The 15,896-nt window shown below is 42.7% G+C and overlaps 3 protein-coding genes across 5 annotated transcripts; 1 reads left to right on the top strand and 2 right to left on the bottom strand.

Moving 5' to 3' along the window:
* Positions 1 to 1,058: 1,058 nt before the first annotated feature.
* LOC144472946 (uncharacterized) lies at positions 1,059 to 2,455 on the top strand. Of its 3 annotated transcripts, none has more exons than XR_013494477.1 (3): positions 1,059 to 1,650; positions 1,761 to 1,949; positions 2,330 to 2,455. XR_013494477.1 is itself a non-coding variant. In XM_078186417.1 (3 exons), exons 1-2 carry the CDS (start codon positions 1,458 to 1,460, stop codon positions 1,895 to 1,897), a joined length of 330 nt encoding a protein of 109 aa, XP_078042543.1. In that variant the 5' UTR covers positions 1,059 to 1,457; the 3' UTR covers positions 1,898 to 1,941; positions 2,330 to 2,455. The 3 variants fall into 3 exon arrangements, 2 of the variants coding, with proteins under 2 accessions (XP_078042543.1, XP_078042542.1); XM_078186417.1 differs by having other exon boundaries at positions 1,761 to 1,941; XM_078186416.1 differs by lacking the exon at positions 2,330 to 2,455 and having other exon boundaries at positions 1,761 to 1,954.
* A 1,439-nt stretch (positions 2,456 to 3,894) lies between these two features.
* On the bottom strand, positions 3,895 to 7,412 carry LOC144472507 (methyl farnesoate epoxidase). The gene is made up of 8 exons (XM_078185667.1): positions 7,328 to 7,412; positions 6,666 to 6,917; positions 6,277 to 6,565; positions 5,685 to 5,923; positions 5,397 to 5,608; positions 5,036 to 5,122; positions 4,828 to 4,969; positions 3,895 to 4,278 (listed from the first exon to the last, which is right to left on the bottom strand). Exons 1-8 carry the CDS (start codon positions 7,410 to 7,412, stop codon positions 4,073 to 4,075), a joined length of 1,512 nt encoding a protein of 503 aa, XP_078041793.1. The 3' UTR covers positions 3,895 to 4,072.
* A 5,376-nt stretch (positions 7,413 to 12,788) lies between these two features.
* LOC144473412 (uncharacterized) lies at positions 12,789 to 15,839 on the bottom strand (the record flags this gene model as incomplete). The annotated part of the gene is made up of 2 exons (XM_078187263.1): positions 12,789 to 14,635; positions 15,730 to 15,839. Coding segments are annotated over 2 exons (1,767 nt in total), but the record flags the coding sequence as incomplete, so codon positions are not given.
* Positions 15,840 to 15,896: the final 57 nt, after the last annotated feature.

Here is a 15,896-nt window from a genome sequence, read left to right as displayed (position 1 = left end):
TAAGAGTCTTCGAAACAGTCTTCATGAGATCATGTCATTAAATCTCTCGATAAAGTTATCTTAAATATTAACAAGCCTTCCAAATAAATTTCCCAGAGAGACGTAATTTAAAAATCAACGATAGAAAAGCTGATTAAAAATATAAAAATTTATTGAATAACAATACTATTTCTAGAAATCGATTTTTTATTTTCCTTTAATTAAAAAATTTAATTTAATTTGTTCTCGCAAAGATTCCAATGTCATGTTTAGATTCTCAGGCCCCGCGGGCCCTTTCTTCTACAGTTTTGTATATCGTGCAGAAACAACTGGTTAAGCCCCTATTGCCATAAATTGACAGTGTCAACGATACATTGAAATAGCAGAAAATTGGTTAAGCATGTATATTCCATCGAAGCATTATCATCACATGTCCTCTTCATTTGACCGAAATTGTATTAGGCAGGTTATGTCAGGTTATGTGTGGAGGCATTCGTGCGTGATTTGCTACTTATGGCTGTCTAGCTTATAGGATTGTACCGTGTTACCGGCCCAGAAAATTTAATTGACCACAAATCTGAGACCAGCAGTCTTCATAAAGGCGTTAAGGATCGGATGGTTAGTTAAAAGTACAATTAGCTGCTTAGTCATACGTTGAATTCTGATGGTTAGATCATCACCGTCGCGTCATGTTCGTGCTACGCCATGACTGCCATCGCGATGCTTGCACCGTTGATCGTGATTTTCTTACTATCCTGCACGTGTAACAGGTACACTGACGAGAAACGTTCCCCAGGTAAGCGAACTCTTATCTTATGACCTTTCTGCACAATAGGGTGAAACGAACAAAAAATTCTACGATTATTATGTAACAGTGAAATAAAATAGCCTTTTATCTTTCAGACTACGTTTACGCATACTTTGCAGCGTCAGATAAGTTCTTCTGGTGCCGTTTTGAAATTTTAATTCCATGGTTTCTTATTTGAATGTTTAACATTTTTATCTGTGATATATATATATATATATATGCATACATTTTTAGTTCTGTCATTTTCTTTCTTGTCGAGTTCATACTTGGCGGCGGTTTCGAGGAATGGCGGAATAAGAAGCAGTAAACTAATAAGGAAATTCGCGTGGATATAAATCAACACATCGAACAGCAAGAGATTGTTCTAAAGAATCGTACGTGTTATGTCGTTGCAACACAACGGGAAAATTTTTTAGAAAAGTTTGATGACACGGAGTTTCAAGAGATAACGTTTGGGATCTAGGAGAGAGCATTGTTGAGAATGAACATTTATAACGTAATTGTTATTATCTTATTCAGATAGATACTACACATATCAATTGTAATTCAGATATAGCACCCTTACCCGTTGCGGCAAAATCTTGCAACTAGTAGACAAGTTACCGACTGAGATGGTCGATTTAGAAACATCAGATGACGCCGGTAGACCAATTGATTCCCGTCGGTAAAGATGTCTACCAGTTTGGGCGATTTGCCACTACATTTAATGGCGTTACTTTTACATCACCAGGAGCAGATTTCTGCAGGGTTTTATATTGTTCATTATGGTCAAAGCGGCAGAAATGATCTATTTTGTAAATTGCTCCTGCTGTCTACGGTTACAGATTTCTTGGTGGACCAAGAAGTCGACACAATTTACACAAGTACGGTAGTTTCCACGCATACAACGCTCGCATTATTTCTTCATAAATACCATTAGCGAAGGTTGATCGCCAACGATTCATTTTTATGTGCACCGTTTTTACATTTTTAGAGGAACAATTACTGGCGATGCTGATAGATCTCGTCATCGCCGGATTTACAACCGTCGGGACGGCGCTCGATTTTCTATTCCTCAAGATGATAATGCATCAGGACGTGCAGCGGAAGCTACAAAAGAAGATCGACTAGGTGATACCATGGGATAGACTTCCTGACATTGCCGACAGACTGAAGTAATTAAGTGCGAAATTATGATCACACGCGCATCAGCGTTCTTGATGGCCCGATCTCGTCGACGTTACGTTTCATTACAGTCATTATTAACCGTTTTTAATATCAGGATATTCTACCACCTTGATCTAATAAGTTTCGAAAGTTATGTTAATGCAAAATCTGTCGTAAATGAAATTTCGTTTCTATTTAATATTAACATTTTTCTGGGTGTATTTCGCAGTCCTCGGAGCATTTACTGTTGCATTGGACAAATGCATAATTGAAGATAAGGAACATAACTTCCGCGAATCGATTTTCTAATTGTTATGGGACTCGTCGAATGTTCCTGAGAAATCATTGAAACTTTATCAATAAATCGTTGCATTCTAAATATTATTAATATTGTAGGAAGAAGAAAATGTCCAGCCGCGATTCTTGCTAAGACTGTAAGGTTTATCATCTTCATCGGAGTGACACAGAAGTTCACTTTACTTCTGGTCCAAGGAACTAAAATCTGCAGAAATTGTACCTGTTTCTCCGAACGTATTAAAACTTTACGAGGCGCTGCTAATAGCACAATAAAGTATTTCTACTAAAATACGACATTTTTATCTCCCTTTCAATTCTTTTCAGTATTTAAACCCGGTACTCTATTCAAAAATATTTTAGCCGTCCTGTTTCCGAGTAATTTTTCACACAATACGGAAATAAGAAATATTATAATGTTTCTCAAATGCACTAAAAAGCGACTTCATTTTCCAGTCATCTCTATGAAAAACTTAAATTAACCTTTTAGGCACGACGCGCCATTATAGTGGCTTTCGCGGATATTTTGTGTTTTGCTCACTTATATTATTAATTACTAAAGTAAACGATGAATAAAAAAAAATATATGTATTAAGAAGAATGGTAATTTAGTTACGAAAAATTTCATTTGCACTAAATCCGGCCGTGCCTAAATTTTCCATCCATCTGCAAAATTCAACGGGATCAAGATAAATGGAATTATTTTTCATTAACTTAAAACTTTCCGATACTTCTTCGGACACTGAATATTTCTTGCCACGTCTTGACACATCGACGCAAATACGTGCACTTAATCCTGCTTCCCGCAACACCGATGTTTCTCCCGTCTCCGTGTATCCCACCTTCCCCGGATCGAAGTAGATCCGGCGGCGGATAGACGCCCGTTTGTTTAACTTCAACAAATTTTTCTCCCCGATATTGTTTATTGTTTCTGCCGCGTGAAAGTCGTTTTACGCGTTCGTCGAAATCATCTCGTTTCGCGGAAGTCCAAATGTACGTGCGTTTAGCCGGCGCGCCACGTGGCGGTGCCCCGTCCTTTTACATCGGTCCCGAGCGTCGATTCGTAAATAATTCCTTGATGCTAGAAAACAGACAACACGCCGCTGTACAAAGTGCGTTGGAAATGCTTGTTATACGATCGGGAAATATTGACGCTGGGTAAAGAAGTAATAATTTGTATTTCGACGCACATGCATTCGATTCTGTACACCGAAATATATTAATTTACGAACTGGTGCGGCTAAATTGGAAATTAGTTCGCCCAATTTCATCAGCAAAACAAATTCACTTTTCTATATAGAGAGAAATACTGTTAAAAATTGTACACAAAAGGTTTGCTTAACACTTTATCGACCGGTCATTTGGTCATAAAAATTGAGTTCGACGTTAAATTTTCGTTACTATTTTGATTTCATTTATTTTATTAATCCCGGAAGATATTTAATATTTAAAAAGTTATATAATAATATTAAAGCTTATGGTAGTACAATATAACATATTGATCTAAATAATAGATGAAAAAGTTGATGGTTACTATGACAACCAATACGCAGGCTACCGATCGGTGGAAAAAAGCCGATTTATAGGCTACCGGTCGGTAAAGTGTTAATTAAGTTACCGAAGAATACCTTAAATACCCGAAAAAAATTCCTTACATTAAAAATAGTAATTGGAAGACAGCAGATCTTAGCGTCGTGTAATTATTATTCTTTTTATTCCAATTTTGTTTCAAAGAGTCTCCCACCAGCCAACGAAATTTTTCATTTATTCCGTCGATGATAGTCTATAAAAATGTGAATTCGCACAACAATACTCGTCGGCTGGATACTACCAAATCATTTCCGTTCACGTGTTCTCCGTATTCGGGACGTCCGATCTCTTCGCCAGCTTCAGATAATACGGTTTCGGCGATATAGCGAAACCGTCGTAACCGTTCGGGTCCGGATCGCCGTGATCCGGTGAAATTTCGACGTCGAAGTAATGTATAACGTAGGCGAAGAATAGGAATATCGTGCTGCGGGCGAGCATTTCTCCCGGGCATCGTCGTTTCCCTGAAACAAGGACGGACCGTCACCGACATCCTGCATTTTAAACGTTACGGGCAGGCGTGTTCGTAGAAATTTTCGGGATTTCATTCGCCTGGCGTCACCGTCCGGCGACAAATTTCTATTCAAATCCGCCACGACAAATTCGATTTTATCGTACGAAATCATTCACGAAGATCGGATTACGCATCCGAGATCCGTGTTCGCGGGGATATTTCACGGCAAAATATTCATTCGCGTTGACTGCGTGAACGTTGACCAGCCGAGCGGCATACATTTTATATATTAACATTTTTATATATTTTTATCTTTTTTATGTTATATAAAAGAGCTGAAAATGTCTGTAAAGTAAAAACTGTAATAAAAATTGAGAACAAAAAATTCGTAATTAAAATGAAAAGATTTTATCTTTGATGCCAAAGACCTGCAACGACAAGAGATGTTTTATCATAACAATGACAGGAGATTTTTTATTAGAACTGTGAATATAATTGCTTGCAATTAAAGGAACGTTCTTGTTTCGTTCGTCGTTGATTAATTTGTTAGAAAGTTTACCTAAGCTGAATGGTATGCTCGCATTGTTCTGGACGAATCGGCCATTTTCGTCTAGAAATCGTTGCGGTCGGAATTCCTCCGGTTGATCCCAGTAAGCTGGGTCATGGCTCGCGCTACTTAAATCCAGGAGAATAATCGTGTCCTGAAACGGCGAATAAATTTCCAATTTTTAAATTGTCGACTACATTTTCTTTCGATTAACACAAACCTTCGGAATACGATAGTCGTTCAGTATTACGTCTTTCGTTGTGTTATGGGGCAGTCCGAGCGGCGTTAGGATCAAATATCGTTGTATCTAGCAAAGAAATTTTTAATCGTCCCAGACGAATTGAGAAAAATAACATTTTAACCCCTTGCACTACGGCTCTATTTGTCCTTAATATTTTATTTAACAGAACCATATCATTTTCGTTTTTTTCGTATCGTCTTTATTTATTTCTGCTTTTAGACTTTGATAATAAAAAACGCAATTTTCTTTCGATTGATGAGAAATTAATAATATTCGTATTTAGTACAAATTACATGGAATCTTTATTACAGTGCAAGGGGTTAATTAATTGTTCAGTTACCTCCGCGAGGAACGCCTCCATCATCGGCAGCGACGACAGATCCTCCGAAGTTGGAAATCGCGCTCTGCCGACAACGTTGTCCAACTCCTCCTGCAACGTCTTAATCCATTCCGGATGCAACGAGGAGAACAGCATAATGAACGCCAGAGTGTCGGTCGTGGTCTTCGAGCCGGCCAGAAATAGGTCCAAACACAGAACAAGCAAGCTTTCTCCTAACGGTATTAAAAATCTCTTTGATAAGATCCGAATGATACGCGAGATCAGAAATATCGTATTAGAGTAGCTCACGATCGAATATGGTGTCGTCACGACTGCCATTATTGGCGGAAATCTCCAAGAGGAAGGCGTCGATCAGATCTTGCGGCTGGCTTCCGGACAGTCGTTTCTCGTGCTCGCTGATCTCCTCGTCCAAGAAGCTCCACAGCTTCCGAAGGATTCTCATCAGATCGTTGTAACCCGACGACTCTGGTATTACGAAACGCAGGAATGGCATTTGCGAAATTATTCCGCCCATCGTGTCCATCAACCTGCGACGGAAACGAAACAACGATGTTGACGCGCTGTTACATTTATTACGGATGCAGTTGTCTGAACGATGTCATAGAGATAATCATTGGCAATTGTTAACTATATCCGACGCAAACCCCTTGCACTATTACTCCTTTTATGCTGTGACGATTAGCACTGAATAAATAATTTTCTTAACAAGACCAGACAATTTTTGCTTCCTGCATTGTCTGTTTTCATCTTCGTTTCTATACTTTGATAACAGAAGAATTTATTTATTTTTAGTGGAGCTTGCATAGAATCTTCACCACGGGTCTGGCTCGTTATTATAGTATAATGGGTTAAAAATCGCTCGGACTTATTTTTAATCTACCTGAATGCATCGTGGACAGCGTCGAGTATCTCCTTCAATTTCTCGTTCTCGTAGTCGAACCTGTGGCCCGCGAACATGCACCAAAGCGCATTCAAGACTGCAACGTCGAAGGCGGTGTGCATGAGGACCGGCCCTTTCTCGCTGGAACGACGGAGATAATTAACCAGGCTCTCCGCCTCGATTTTCGTGTGATTCTCCATGATCGATTGGCCGAAACCGAAAACTCGAAGATGCCGCATGGTGAAACGACGGCTCTGGGACCACGACGGGCCTTCGGAAAACAAAATACCTAGCGCAGAGACAAGCCAGAATGAATATCGATGCTCGATGCACAGCGTGGATGTTGCACGGATTTATTCTCGAAGCAGATTCCGTAGCAAAATATGTACCTTTGTTCTTTCCAAACGCGCGAACTCTGAAGAAGAACCCGCCTGGTCTGCCATTGAACTCGTCCCGGAGGAGGGCCTTCTTCACGAGATCGTGCGTCGAGATCACGACTACTTTTTGGTTCCCCAATTTCAGGCCCAAAATCGGCCCGTACGTTTTCGCCAGCTCGCGGAACGCCAGGTAACCGTATCCGTGTTTCCGTTTCAGTCGTTGGAACAGGAGGAAGCAGCCGAAGAACGGCAGCCATTGCGGACCTGTCCGATCGTTGAACGACAGATATGAACATCGTCTCAATCTTTCGTCTTAAGTCATTAATTAAAAGTCTGGTTAAATCTAGTTGAATAAAAATAAAAAATGGAGCAATACTTGTCGAATAACGATATAAAAATGGACGGAGTTATTTCTGAGGAAAATTGAAATATTCCTCGGTGAACTTTGTTAAGATATTTCGCCTTTTTCAATTCAACAAACAAAATTGTAAACCGAAATTGCGACACGATCTGAGAGGGTTGACATATTTTACAGAATTTAAAGGAAAAAGTGACGTTTACGTAAATTCGATTAGAACAATTATTGTATAATAATTATTGTGAAATAACGTGATATCGAATCCTGATTAGAATATGGGAGAATTTTGTTAAATATTCGCAGCACGTTGACGCACCAGGTGGAAAGTTTCGCGGCTTGAGGCAATTACAGACGCAGAGGACGCAGAGCAGAAGTAAAATAGAGAACGCCGCGAACAACATCTTCGGATGCACTGATACTTCTCTTCGTTGCTTCGTACGCGCGGTTACTATACCAGTCATATATACGTATGGTAACAAAAACGTTTCTGGTGCCACCCTGTGATATTATCGGCTTGACACCCATGGCCTATGACGAAAATATCTTTTTGTGTGGGACATCCTTTTCACGGCACTCGTCTCGTTTGCTGCACTGTTACGGGACCCTGAAAGTTCGTTCCTTATTTCGTCGACGTTAGGATGCGCAGTGCTGCACAGAAGCTGAACTACGATCTCGGCAACCGTTGAATATTTGACAAACACAACGCATCTATTAACCATGTTTTTATAATTCCTGAACTTTTAAAATGCATGGCATTTTTTCAGGGAACATTCTCAACGCTTATCATTGATGCAATAATACAGCGAACGAGTACATATAGTTATTAATCGAAAGATTTAAATTACGGTGGATGGTAGGAAGAGATTGTTGCGAAGGTTGCGAAAGATCTCCAGTTTTCTCGACGTCCGTTTTACTCATTCGCATGCCAGGCAATTTGTTCGGGGCCGGCTGTACGATTTCTGTCCGGAATACGAAATGCATGAAATCAATTCGGACGCGGAAGTCTTTTGCATACCAGAGATTTCACTTCATCGAAGGATGGACTTCCGGTCGCGTGCGCGACAATCGCGCAGCCTCGATCTAATAATATGCCGCCGTAGACGTGCAAATAAAAAAAAGGATCTAAATAATTCATCGAACAGGTTCCATGGACATGCAAAGTAGAAAACACGTTCGATGAACTTGAACGACTTCTACTTGAAACTTCTCGCGCAGGGCAGAGAGAGAGAGACGAATCCGTTCGAAGATCCTTGTTCAGCGATAGTTGAACTATTTTGCTATTTTAGTGCAATCGCGTGAAACGGGATCCGTCCGAAACTCGCGGACCGATCAGAAATCGCTGCTAATTACGCGGCGACTACTTTGTTGCAGGCCTTTCACGGTATCTTATCGATCGCTGTCGGGGTAAGAAAAAAGTGTCGTGGAAAAAGTGAAAAATCTGGTTCGACGAGAGGCCGCGATAAGAACGACTCCTTTGGGAAACGGTTCGGAGATTATTTCCTGGTCGGGGCGATGGGAAGTGAACCGACCGGACTGGTTCCGCTTTTCAGTGAACCTAGGGGAAATCGAAGCGATCTCGCGGGCTCGACAACGGTATCGTTAATTATCGTATCCGGCGTGGCTGGGCATGCGCGAGGCCGTTTATTTCCACGCTTTCGTTGATCTTCCGTGAGAGGTGACAACGTGGAAGAATTTAACGCGGAAACTATGGATCTTCGTTTCCACGGAAAATTAATCATTAGATCGCGATTAAGAAATTATCGAAATCAATGACGATTTTATTTCTCTGTTAAATAATTAAATCGCAGATAATGTATCAACAATTTTATAAATAACTGCGGTGCATTAATAATAATAATAATATTGATAAAATCTTGTATAAAGTGATAACGTTAATTTTCGCAATACAGCACACAGGAAGATGTTATAAACATAACCTGACATAACCTCACATAACCATCAAGCAGGCAACAACTGTACGTTATGTGTACTGAAATTAAACCAATTAATCCTAACACGTTCCACCATAGAAAAATGTATTCACTTCTTTCTGTTCAAATGCGATTCATTTCAACATACTTTGTCGATTAAATATAACGAATATAAATACTTTTGAGTATTAACAGACGTAAAAAGTAAACAATCGCATTACCAAAATGGAATTCGTAGTCGTTAAAAGAGCCCCGAATCACGCTTCGACAGGCCTCGAACATCTGTTCGCTCGTGCGAAGCAGTCCGAATAATCGTTCGCTGGTTAAATATTCATGAGCACGGTTGTAGAACAAACGGCGAAGCATGTTCCACAAGTGGCATTTGCGACCGCGACTTCGCAAAGTCAATCTTCGCGTTACCATTTCGATATAGTAAACGGCGACAGCTACTATTACCATCGCCCGCCGTTATTTCGATGCTCCGCTATTGTACTATTTCAACGATCCCGTAACGATCGCGTGTACTATCATTCTGCCGATTTATATCGTTTGATTCCGTAGCGTCGTTCCCACAATGCTCGAAACTATGGCAATTTTGTACCTCGACATTCCAGCAAATTAATCCCGATTTCAACGTAGAGTAAACACAATAGAGGCATCAATCGCATCTCGGCGATTAGTAATCACTGATTATAATACCTTCAATTGCCGTTCAGTTTTCCACACAATCGCCATTGTGCTAGATCCAATCGCATCATTGACGCGATCAAATAGTACCTTGTTATTATTCTATTATTGTCGCTTTCTAAGGCTAGAACGTTTTACAGTATCGCGTTCGTTTCAGTGCGACTGGTATCGATGTTAGCTGGCGCCAAGTTCTTGTGGCGCTCTAAATAGTCTTGCGACTTTATTGGTGAGGAAATGGAAAGAGAGCTGTTTCGTCCCGGGCCCGCTAGTGGACTCGTCAATAAGGTTTTCTTGCGGACCCAGCCTTAGACAGAGATAAGGGTAAATCGACGGCTGCGGCGTATATGTAGAAACAGGGACGATCTTGGTAGCTTTTAGAAAAGGAAGCCATCTGTCGGCAAGTGACGGAGGTCGTCGCCGCATACTGTTTCAAAATATTTATTTTTATTTATTTTAATATTTATTTTATTTATTTTTATTTATAATTTTTTAATTTTAATTATAATTTAATTATATTTTATATTATTTATATATTATTATTTATATTATATATTATTATATATTATATTTATATATTATTTAATTATAATTTTTTAATTTTTTTATATTTTTATTTATTTTAATATTTATTTTATTTATTTTTATTTATTTTAATATTTATTTTATTTATTTTTATTTATTTTAATATTTATTTTATTTATTTTTATTTATTATAATATTTATTTTAATATCTATTTTATTTATTTTTTAAAAAATTATTATGCACAAAAGATAATTACTAATCAACGCAGTTGCAATGGAAATCGTAGCGTACAGAGTTGAAGAGCAGAAACCGGTAAAAATCATCCCGTAATTGGGAATTGTTTCGCGTGGCCATTTAACGCGTCGGCGAAGGCTGTCAAAGCGTAAAGGCGATCATTATCGCGGTAATCGACGGCCGTTCGACGCGTGCGCGATTTCCATTCGAACGCGCGCGTAGAAAAGAATTTTCTCGAGAGAAACGACCTTGAACGCGAACCCTCGCGAAGCCGCGGCGGTGAAAATGACCGACGTTGAAAGAAAAGGCGAGTGAATCCGTTTGACTTATGTATCAGTTGACCGCTTCGCGATCATAAATGTCAACCGAAGAATCTCCGATCCACGGACACACGAATACATATAATTTCCATAGCAATCAACTTTTCCTTCCGTACACGGTTCCGTTGCCTATATTGCCTACTATAAAGCCTCGCGAATCTCGTAGCGATAAATCACGAATCAATAGAATTTCCTTTCACAATCTTTGCGTTTGATTTATCGAATATCGTATTTGCGGTTTCCATGCTCGGAGTGATTATCACGGGTTACGAAGATCCATGAATTTTCGTGCTCGGAAGCGTGCGGAGCAGGGAACGCGACAAAGTTGCGACGGGGATACGCGGAGGGAATGAGGACCACGAGGAAAGTGAAAACCGCAATCGACAGGATCGATTAGAAAATGCACACGCGACATTTCTCCGGCTGTTTCTCGATCGGAACGACACTCGTGATGAAAAGTCTGACCCCCGGCGGCCGGATCGGGCACAGTTTCTCTCTTGTCGGACCTCGCGAGTCGATTCCGTCGCGGATTCGCGCGGCACACGATCAACCGTTTGCCGTTTGACGCGGCGAGGTTGCACCTAGCGATGGGACCAACCTCCGCTCGAGCAAACTTCTGTTCGCGCGAAGCACAGAATTCTTAGAACAAGGTTGCCGTTCGCGCGAAGCACAGAACCTGGTTGCTTACATATTGAAACTGCCTTTAAGATTAGAATATAGATACTTCCCTGGAAAATGGTTTCGTAGTTACTCGAGCAATCAAATGACAAAGGGTTAGAATTTTAGAAAAATAGCGAAAACAAAATGGTCGTCCGTCGGTCGCGAAGCTTCCCGATTTGTGTTAAGAACCGATCGGTGAAAACAGGAAATTGACAACTAAATATCCGTGCTGCTAGACTCTACCCAATAGAATTTGCTAGAAAAACGTGATGACTAGATACGTCGAATGCAGCAAAGTGACTTTCTTGGGTCATTCGTTGGTTCCGTGGCAAATAAGTTTCTTGAAATGAAAGTTGCCTACTTGTGTCAGCCGGTCCCCTAGACAATGCCTTCGTTTCGCAATGCATCAACAAGCTTCGTTCAAATCCATACACGTGTATTCATAATCACGGCACGGTTGAATTTACGAGTGCCAGTCGGCTACTTCCGGCCCGCTCGGAGGACATCTTTTCGCGACACGTCGTTTCGTTTTCTACCAATCATTCGATACGCCTCCGGGGATACCTTTCGAGAACAATCAACGGCGCCCGGGAGATCGTCATTCCCATTTCTGCGACGCATTCCCGGCCCCGTCGCCGCTGGTTACACCAGCACGAATTAATTTATGTCGACGGTGCGCGCGACAATGTGTAGGTGTACGGACACTTTCTCCACGGTCGAGGTCTCCCCATATACGAGCACCCGGCTTCCTACCGTGGAACGGATCTCGACTTTCTCCGGTTTCGCGGCGGGACCCGCGTTGCGTCATGTCGAGCGTGGGCACCGCGATGACTGGGCGAAATAATAATGCGAAGGTGTTAACGCATTTTTATCGCCGACCACCCGTAACACCGGGGATTAGCCGGTTTTACGATGTTAATACCGGTAATGGGCCGAGATCGCGGCGACGGAGAAACGGTCGGAAGAAAGTTGTCGAAAACAGCCTCTTCCCGAGAAACCGGCGATTACGTTCTGGAATATTTCGATCGGGTATAAATCTGTGCGTAGACGTGTCTGAAATCCGTCGTCTGCTTGTTGTAACATCGAGGGGGTTCGAGCGAACCGTGCAATGATTTTGATTTACGTTGTCTTTTCAGTCAAGAAAGTATGTTTAAACTAACAATACGTCCTAAGTTTAGGTTAAGGTTTTCATAGACTTCTTCGATAATTCCATAGTTTCTGCTTGCGTGATTCTCTCGGTTAAAAAGGAACGCGATTGTTTATCTCGATGAAAACAGACTCGGGGGGGGGGGGGGGGGGGATAATACAACAGGCCGGTTTAACAAAATATTTCACCAACTTTATTCTCAACGGCATCGGTTAACAAAGTAGGGTAACAACAACATCGTATAAAAAAAAACTATACATAATGGATACGTTAGATACGAGGTCACCTCTCGTCGAAGGGTATAGTGAATAGGATCGTGTCAGTCGATTAATCGAATGGGAGAAAACGCTTAATCCTCTAGAACTTATCGTAGACCTACGGTAATATATACAGCGGCTTATTATACAATACTATCTCGGACAGATCTTTTGTACAAGCATCCTATGGGGAGGGGCGACGATGTGTTCAGTGATTGGGGAACGCGAAGTTCGCCGGCGCGACGTTTTGATTCGCGTCCAGGGGCGGCGGGACCAAGTCCTGGCTGATGTCTTTCACGGGCGGCTTCGACGATCTGTCCCACCTGACCTTGTTCTCGTCAACTTGACGCTGCTGAGTCACGGAGTTCTGCTTGGTGACCGTTTCCGGACTGTAAGGAACAAGCTGCGCGCCTTTGGCCTGACTGTCCTTACGGTCCTCCCATCCGCCGTGAGGATGATGATGATGATCCTCGGACGGGAACCACTCCGAGATCCAAACCGGTTTCCAGATCTTCTTCCACCCCGGCACCCATATCTCCTTCCAGGCGGGCACCCAGATCTGCTTCCAGGCCTCCTTCCAAGCCAGCTTCTTATCCTGGATCCACTCCAGCTTCTTGTCCGTCTTCCAGATCTGCTTCCAGGCTTCCTTCCATTCGAGCTTCTTGTCCGGCACCCAGATCTGCTTCTTCGACGGCTTCCAGATCTGTTTCCACTCCTCCTTCCACACCAGCTTCTTGTCGTCCACCCAGATCTGTTTCTTAGCCGGCTTCCAGATCTGCTTCCAGGCCGACACCCACTCCAGCTTCTTGTCCGGCACCCAGATCTGCTTCTTCGCCGGCTTCCAGTATTTCTTCCACAGCGGTTTCCAGATCAGCTTCTTCTTCCATAGGTCGTGGCTGGTGTACTGCCAGCCGTGGTGGTCGGTGCCGTGGTAATGCTCTCCAGGGATGCCGACCTTGACCCATTCCGGTACCCAGATCTTCTTCCAGGCCGGCACTTGGATCTCCTTCCACGCGGGCACCTGGATCTCTTTCCAGACCGGCTTCCAAATCTGTTTCCAAGCGGGAACCTGTATGTCCTTCCACGCCGGCACCTGGATCGGCTTCCAGACCGGCTTCCAGATCTTCTTCCAAGCAGGGACCTGGATGTCCTTCCACACGGGCACCTGTATCTCTTTCCACACCGGCTTCCAGATCTTCTTCCAGGCCGGGACCTGGATCTCCTTCCACACCGCCTTCTGCGTCGGCACCCAGATCGGCTTCCAGATCTTCTTCCACGCCGGTTTCCAGATCTGCTTCTTCGCCGGCTTCCAGATCTTCTTCCAGCCGGGTTTCCAGATCAGCTTCTTCTTCCAGTAGCCTTTATCGTGGTGGTCGTGGTGGTGGTCGTCGTGGTGTTCGTCGAGACCTCCGCCGCCGTTGCCGCCCGAAGGACCGTAACCGCCGCCGAGATCGCCGCCAGCGGAATGGGCCAAAGCGCCGATGTCACCGCCGCCGGAGTGGCCTAAACCACCGCCGATGTCGCCGCCACCGGAATGACCGAAGCCGCCGGATAGGTCGGCGCCACCGGAATGACCGTAACCACCCCCGCCGATGTCACCGCCGCCGGAATGGTCGTAACCACCGCCGACATCGCCGCCGTAACCACCGCCGACATCGCCACCGAAACCACCGCCGTGGCCGCCAAGGTCGCCACCGCCGTGGCCGCCTAGGTCACCACCGCCTAGGTCGCCACCGCCGTGGCCGCCTAAGTCGCCGCCACCGGTGTGTCCACCGCCAAAGTCGCCGCCGTAACCGCCAAGATCACCACCGCCGTGGCCACCTCCCAAGTCATCGCCCCACCGCTTCTGAGCCGCTGTACCGTACCTAAGAAGCAGTCGAAGATGGTCATGATTAAAATGCAATCCAATTGAAAGAGTGACGAACAATAGAGTGATCAACATTGGTGATGACCGAAACCATAAAATGAAGTAAACAAGTAATTGAAACAGAAATTATTAGAACTAGACCCGATTAGATTCCTACGAAGATAAGCCGTTGGATGCTCTTTCTCGCGTTAATTGCGAGAGCGTGCGACTAATTAGCTCCAACGATCGTTGCTTTCTTAATCGGCCACGTGAATCGACAAGCGATGCGAGCCACGCGAAATAAGTTCGTTTTGCAAATAATGAGCATGGCCCCCCGGGCTGTCTACTTTCCGCTAATAAAACAAACATACCTGCTGTTCGAACACGTTTTATACGACTTTCCTGTGCAACGCGATGGCGCCAAACGTGAGAACGTCTCGCAGATTCAATGCGTTTCTCATGGGACTACGGAAATGTTACGAATCTTGTCGATCGCGGTTTAATTAACCCGAAATCGCGGATGCGCGTGCTTGAGAGACGCAGAATCATTTGCACACGAATGACTCCGCCTCTTGTACACATTTTATTTAACACCGAACAATCCTATTGTGAAAGTATTTAAAACGTGTTACTTTGTAAAAGTTGTGAGATTAATTGTATTTGGTTGAAGAAATTTTTACAACTATTTCCCGTGTGGAATAATGTTAAACCATTCGCAGGGAGAAAACTTTTATTCAGAATGCTAATCTTGGGAATTAAGATGTCCATTTCTAAAGTATAGACTTTAGAAGAATTTAGAATCTGCAAAAATATATTTCTGATGAAATATATTTTTCTTTAATATATATTTCTAATGAAATATATTTTTCTTTAATATATATTTCTTCAGAAATATATTTTTCTTTAATATATATATCTAATGAAATATATTTTTCTTTAATATATATTTCTTCAAAAATATATTTTTGCAGATTCTGTGTTTTTTTTTTATTACAGATATACGAAGAGAACAGGAAAAAGTGAAATATAAATAAACAGTTCCCGTTTATAGAACGGTGTTTAATGTAACCGATTGTTAGACGACTAGAATTAATAAAAAAGTGAGATACGTACGGTACTTGCTTCTGAGATTGTTGCTGAGACTGCTGCTGCAACTGATTCTGATCCAACGCTTTGCTCGCCACAAGAACGGCCTGCAGTAGTAAAACTAGCGCAGCCTGTGAACAGTGGAACCACCGCGAACGTTACAGAGTTTTATCAACAAACGAGGGACAAGCGGC

The sequence above is a fragment of the Augochlora pura genome, chromosome 7, assembly GCF_028453695.1.
Source record: "Augochlora pura isolate Apur16 chromosome 7, APUR_v2.2.1, whole genome shotgun sequence".
NCBI lineage: Eukaryota > Metazoa > Arthropoda > Insecta > Hymenoptera > Halictidae > Augochlora > Augochlora pura.
This window is presented reverse-complemented; position numbering and strand designations above follow the sequence as displayed.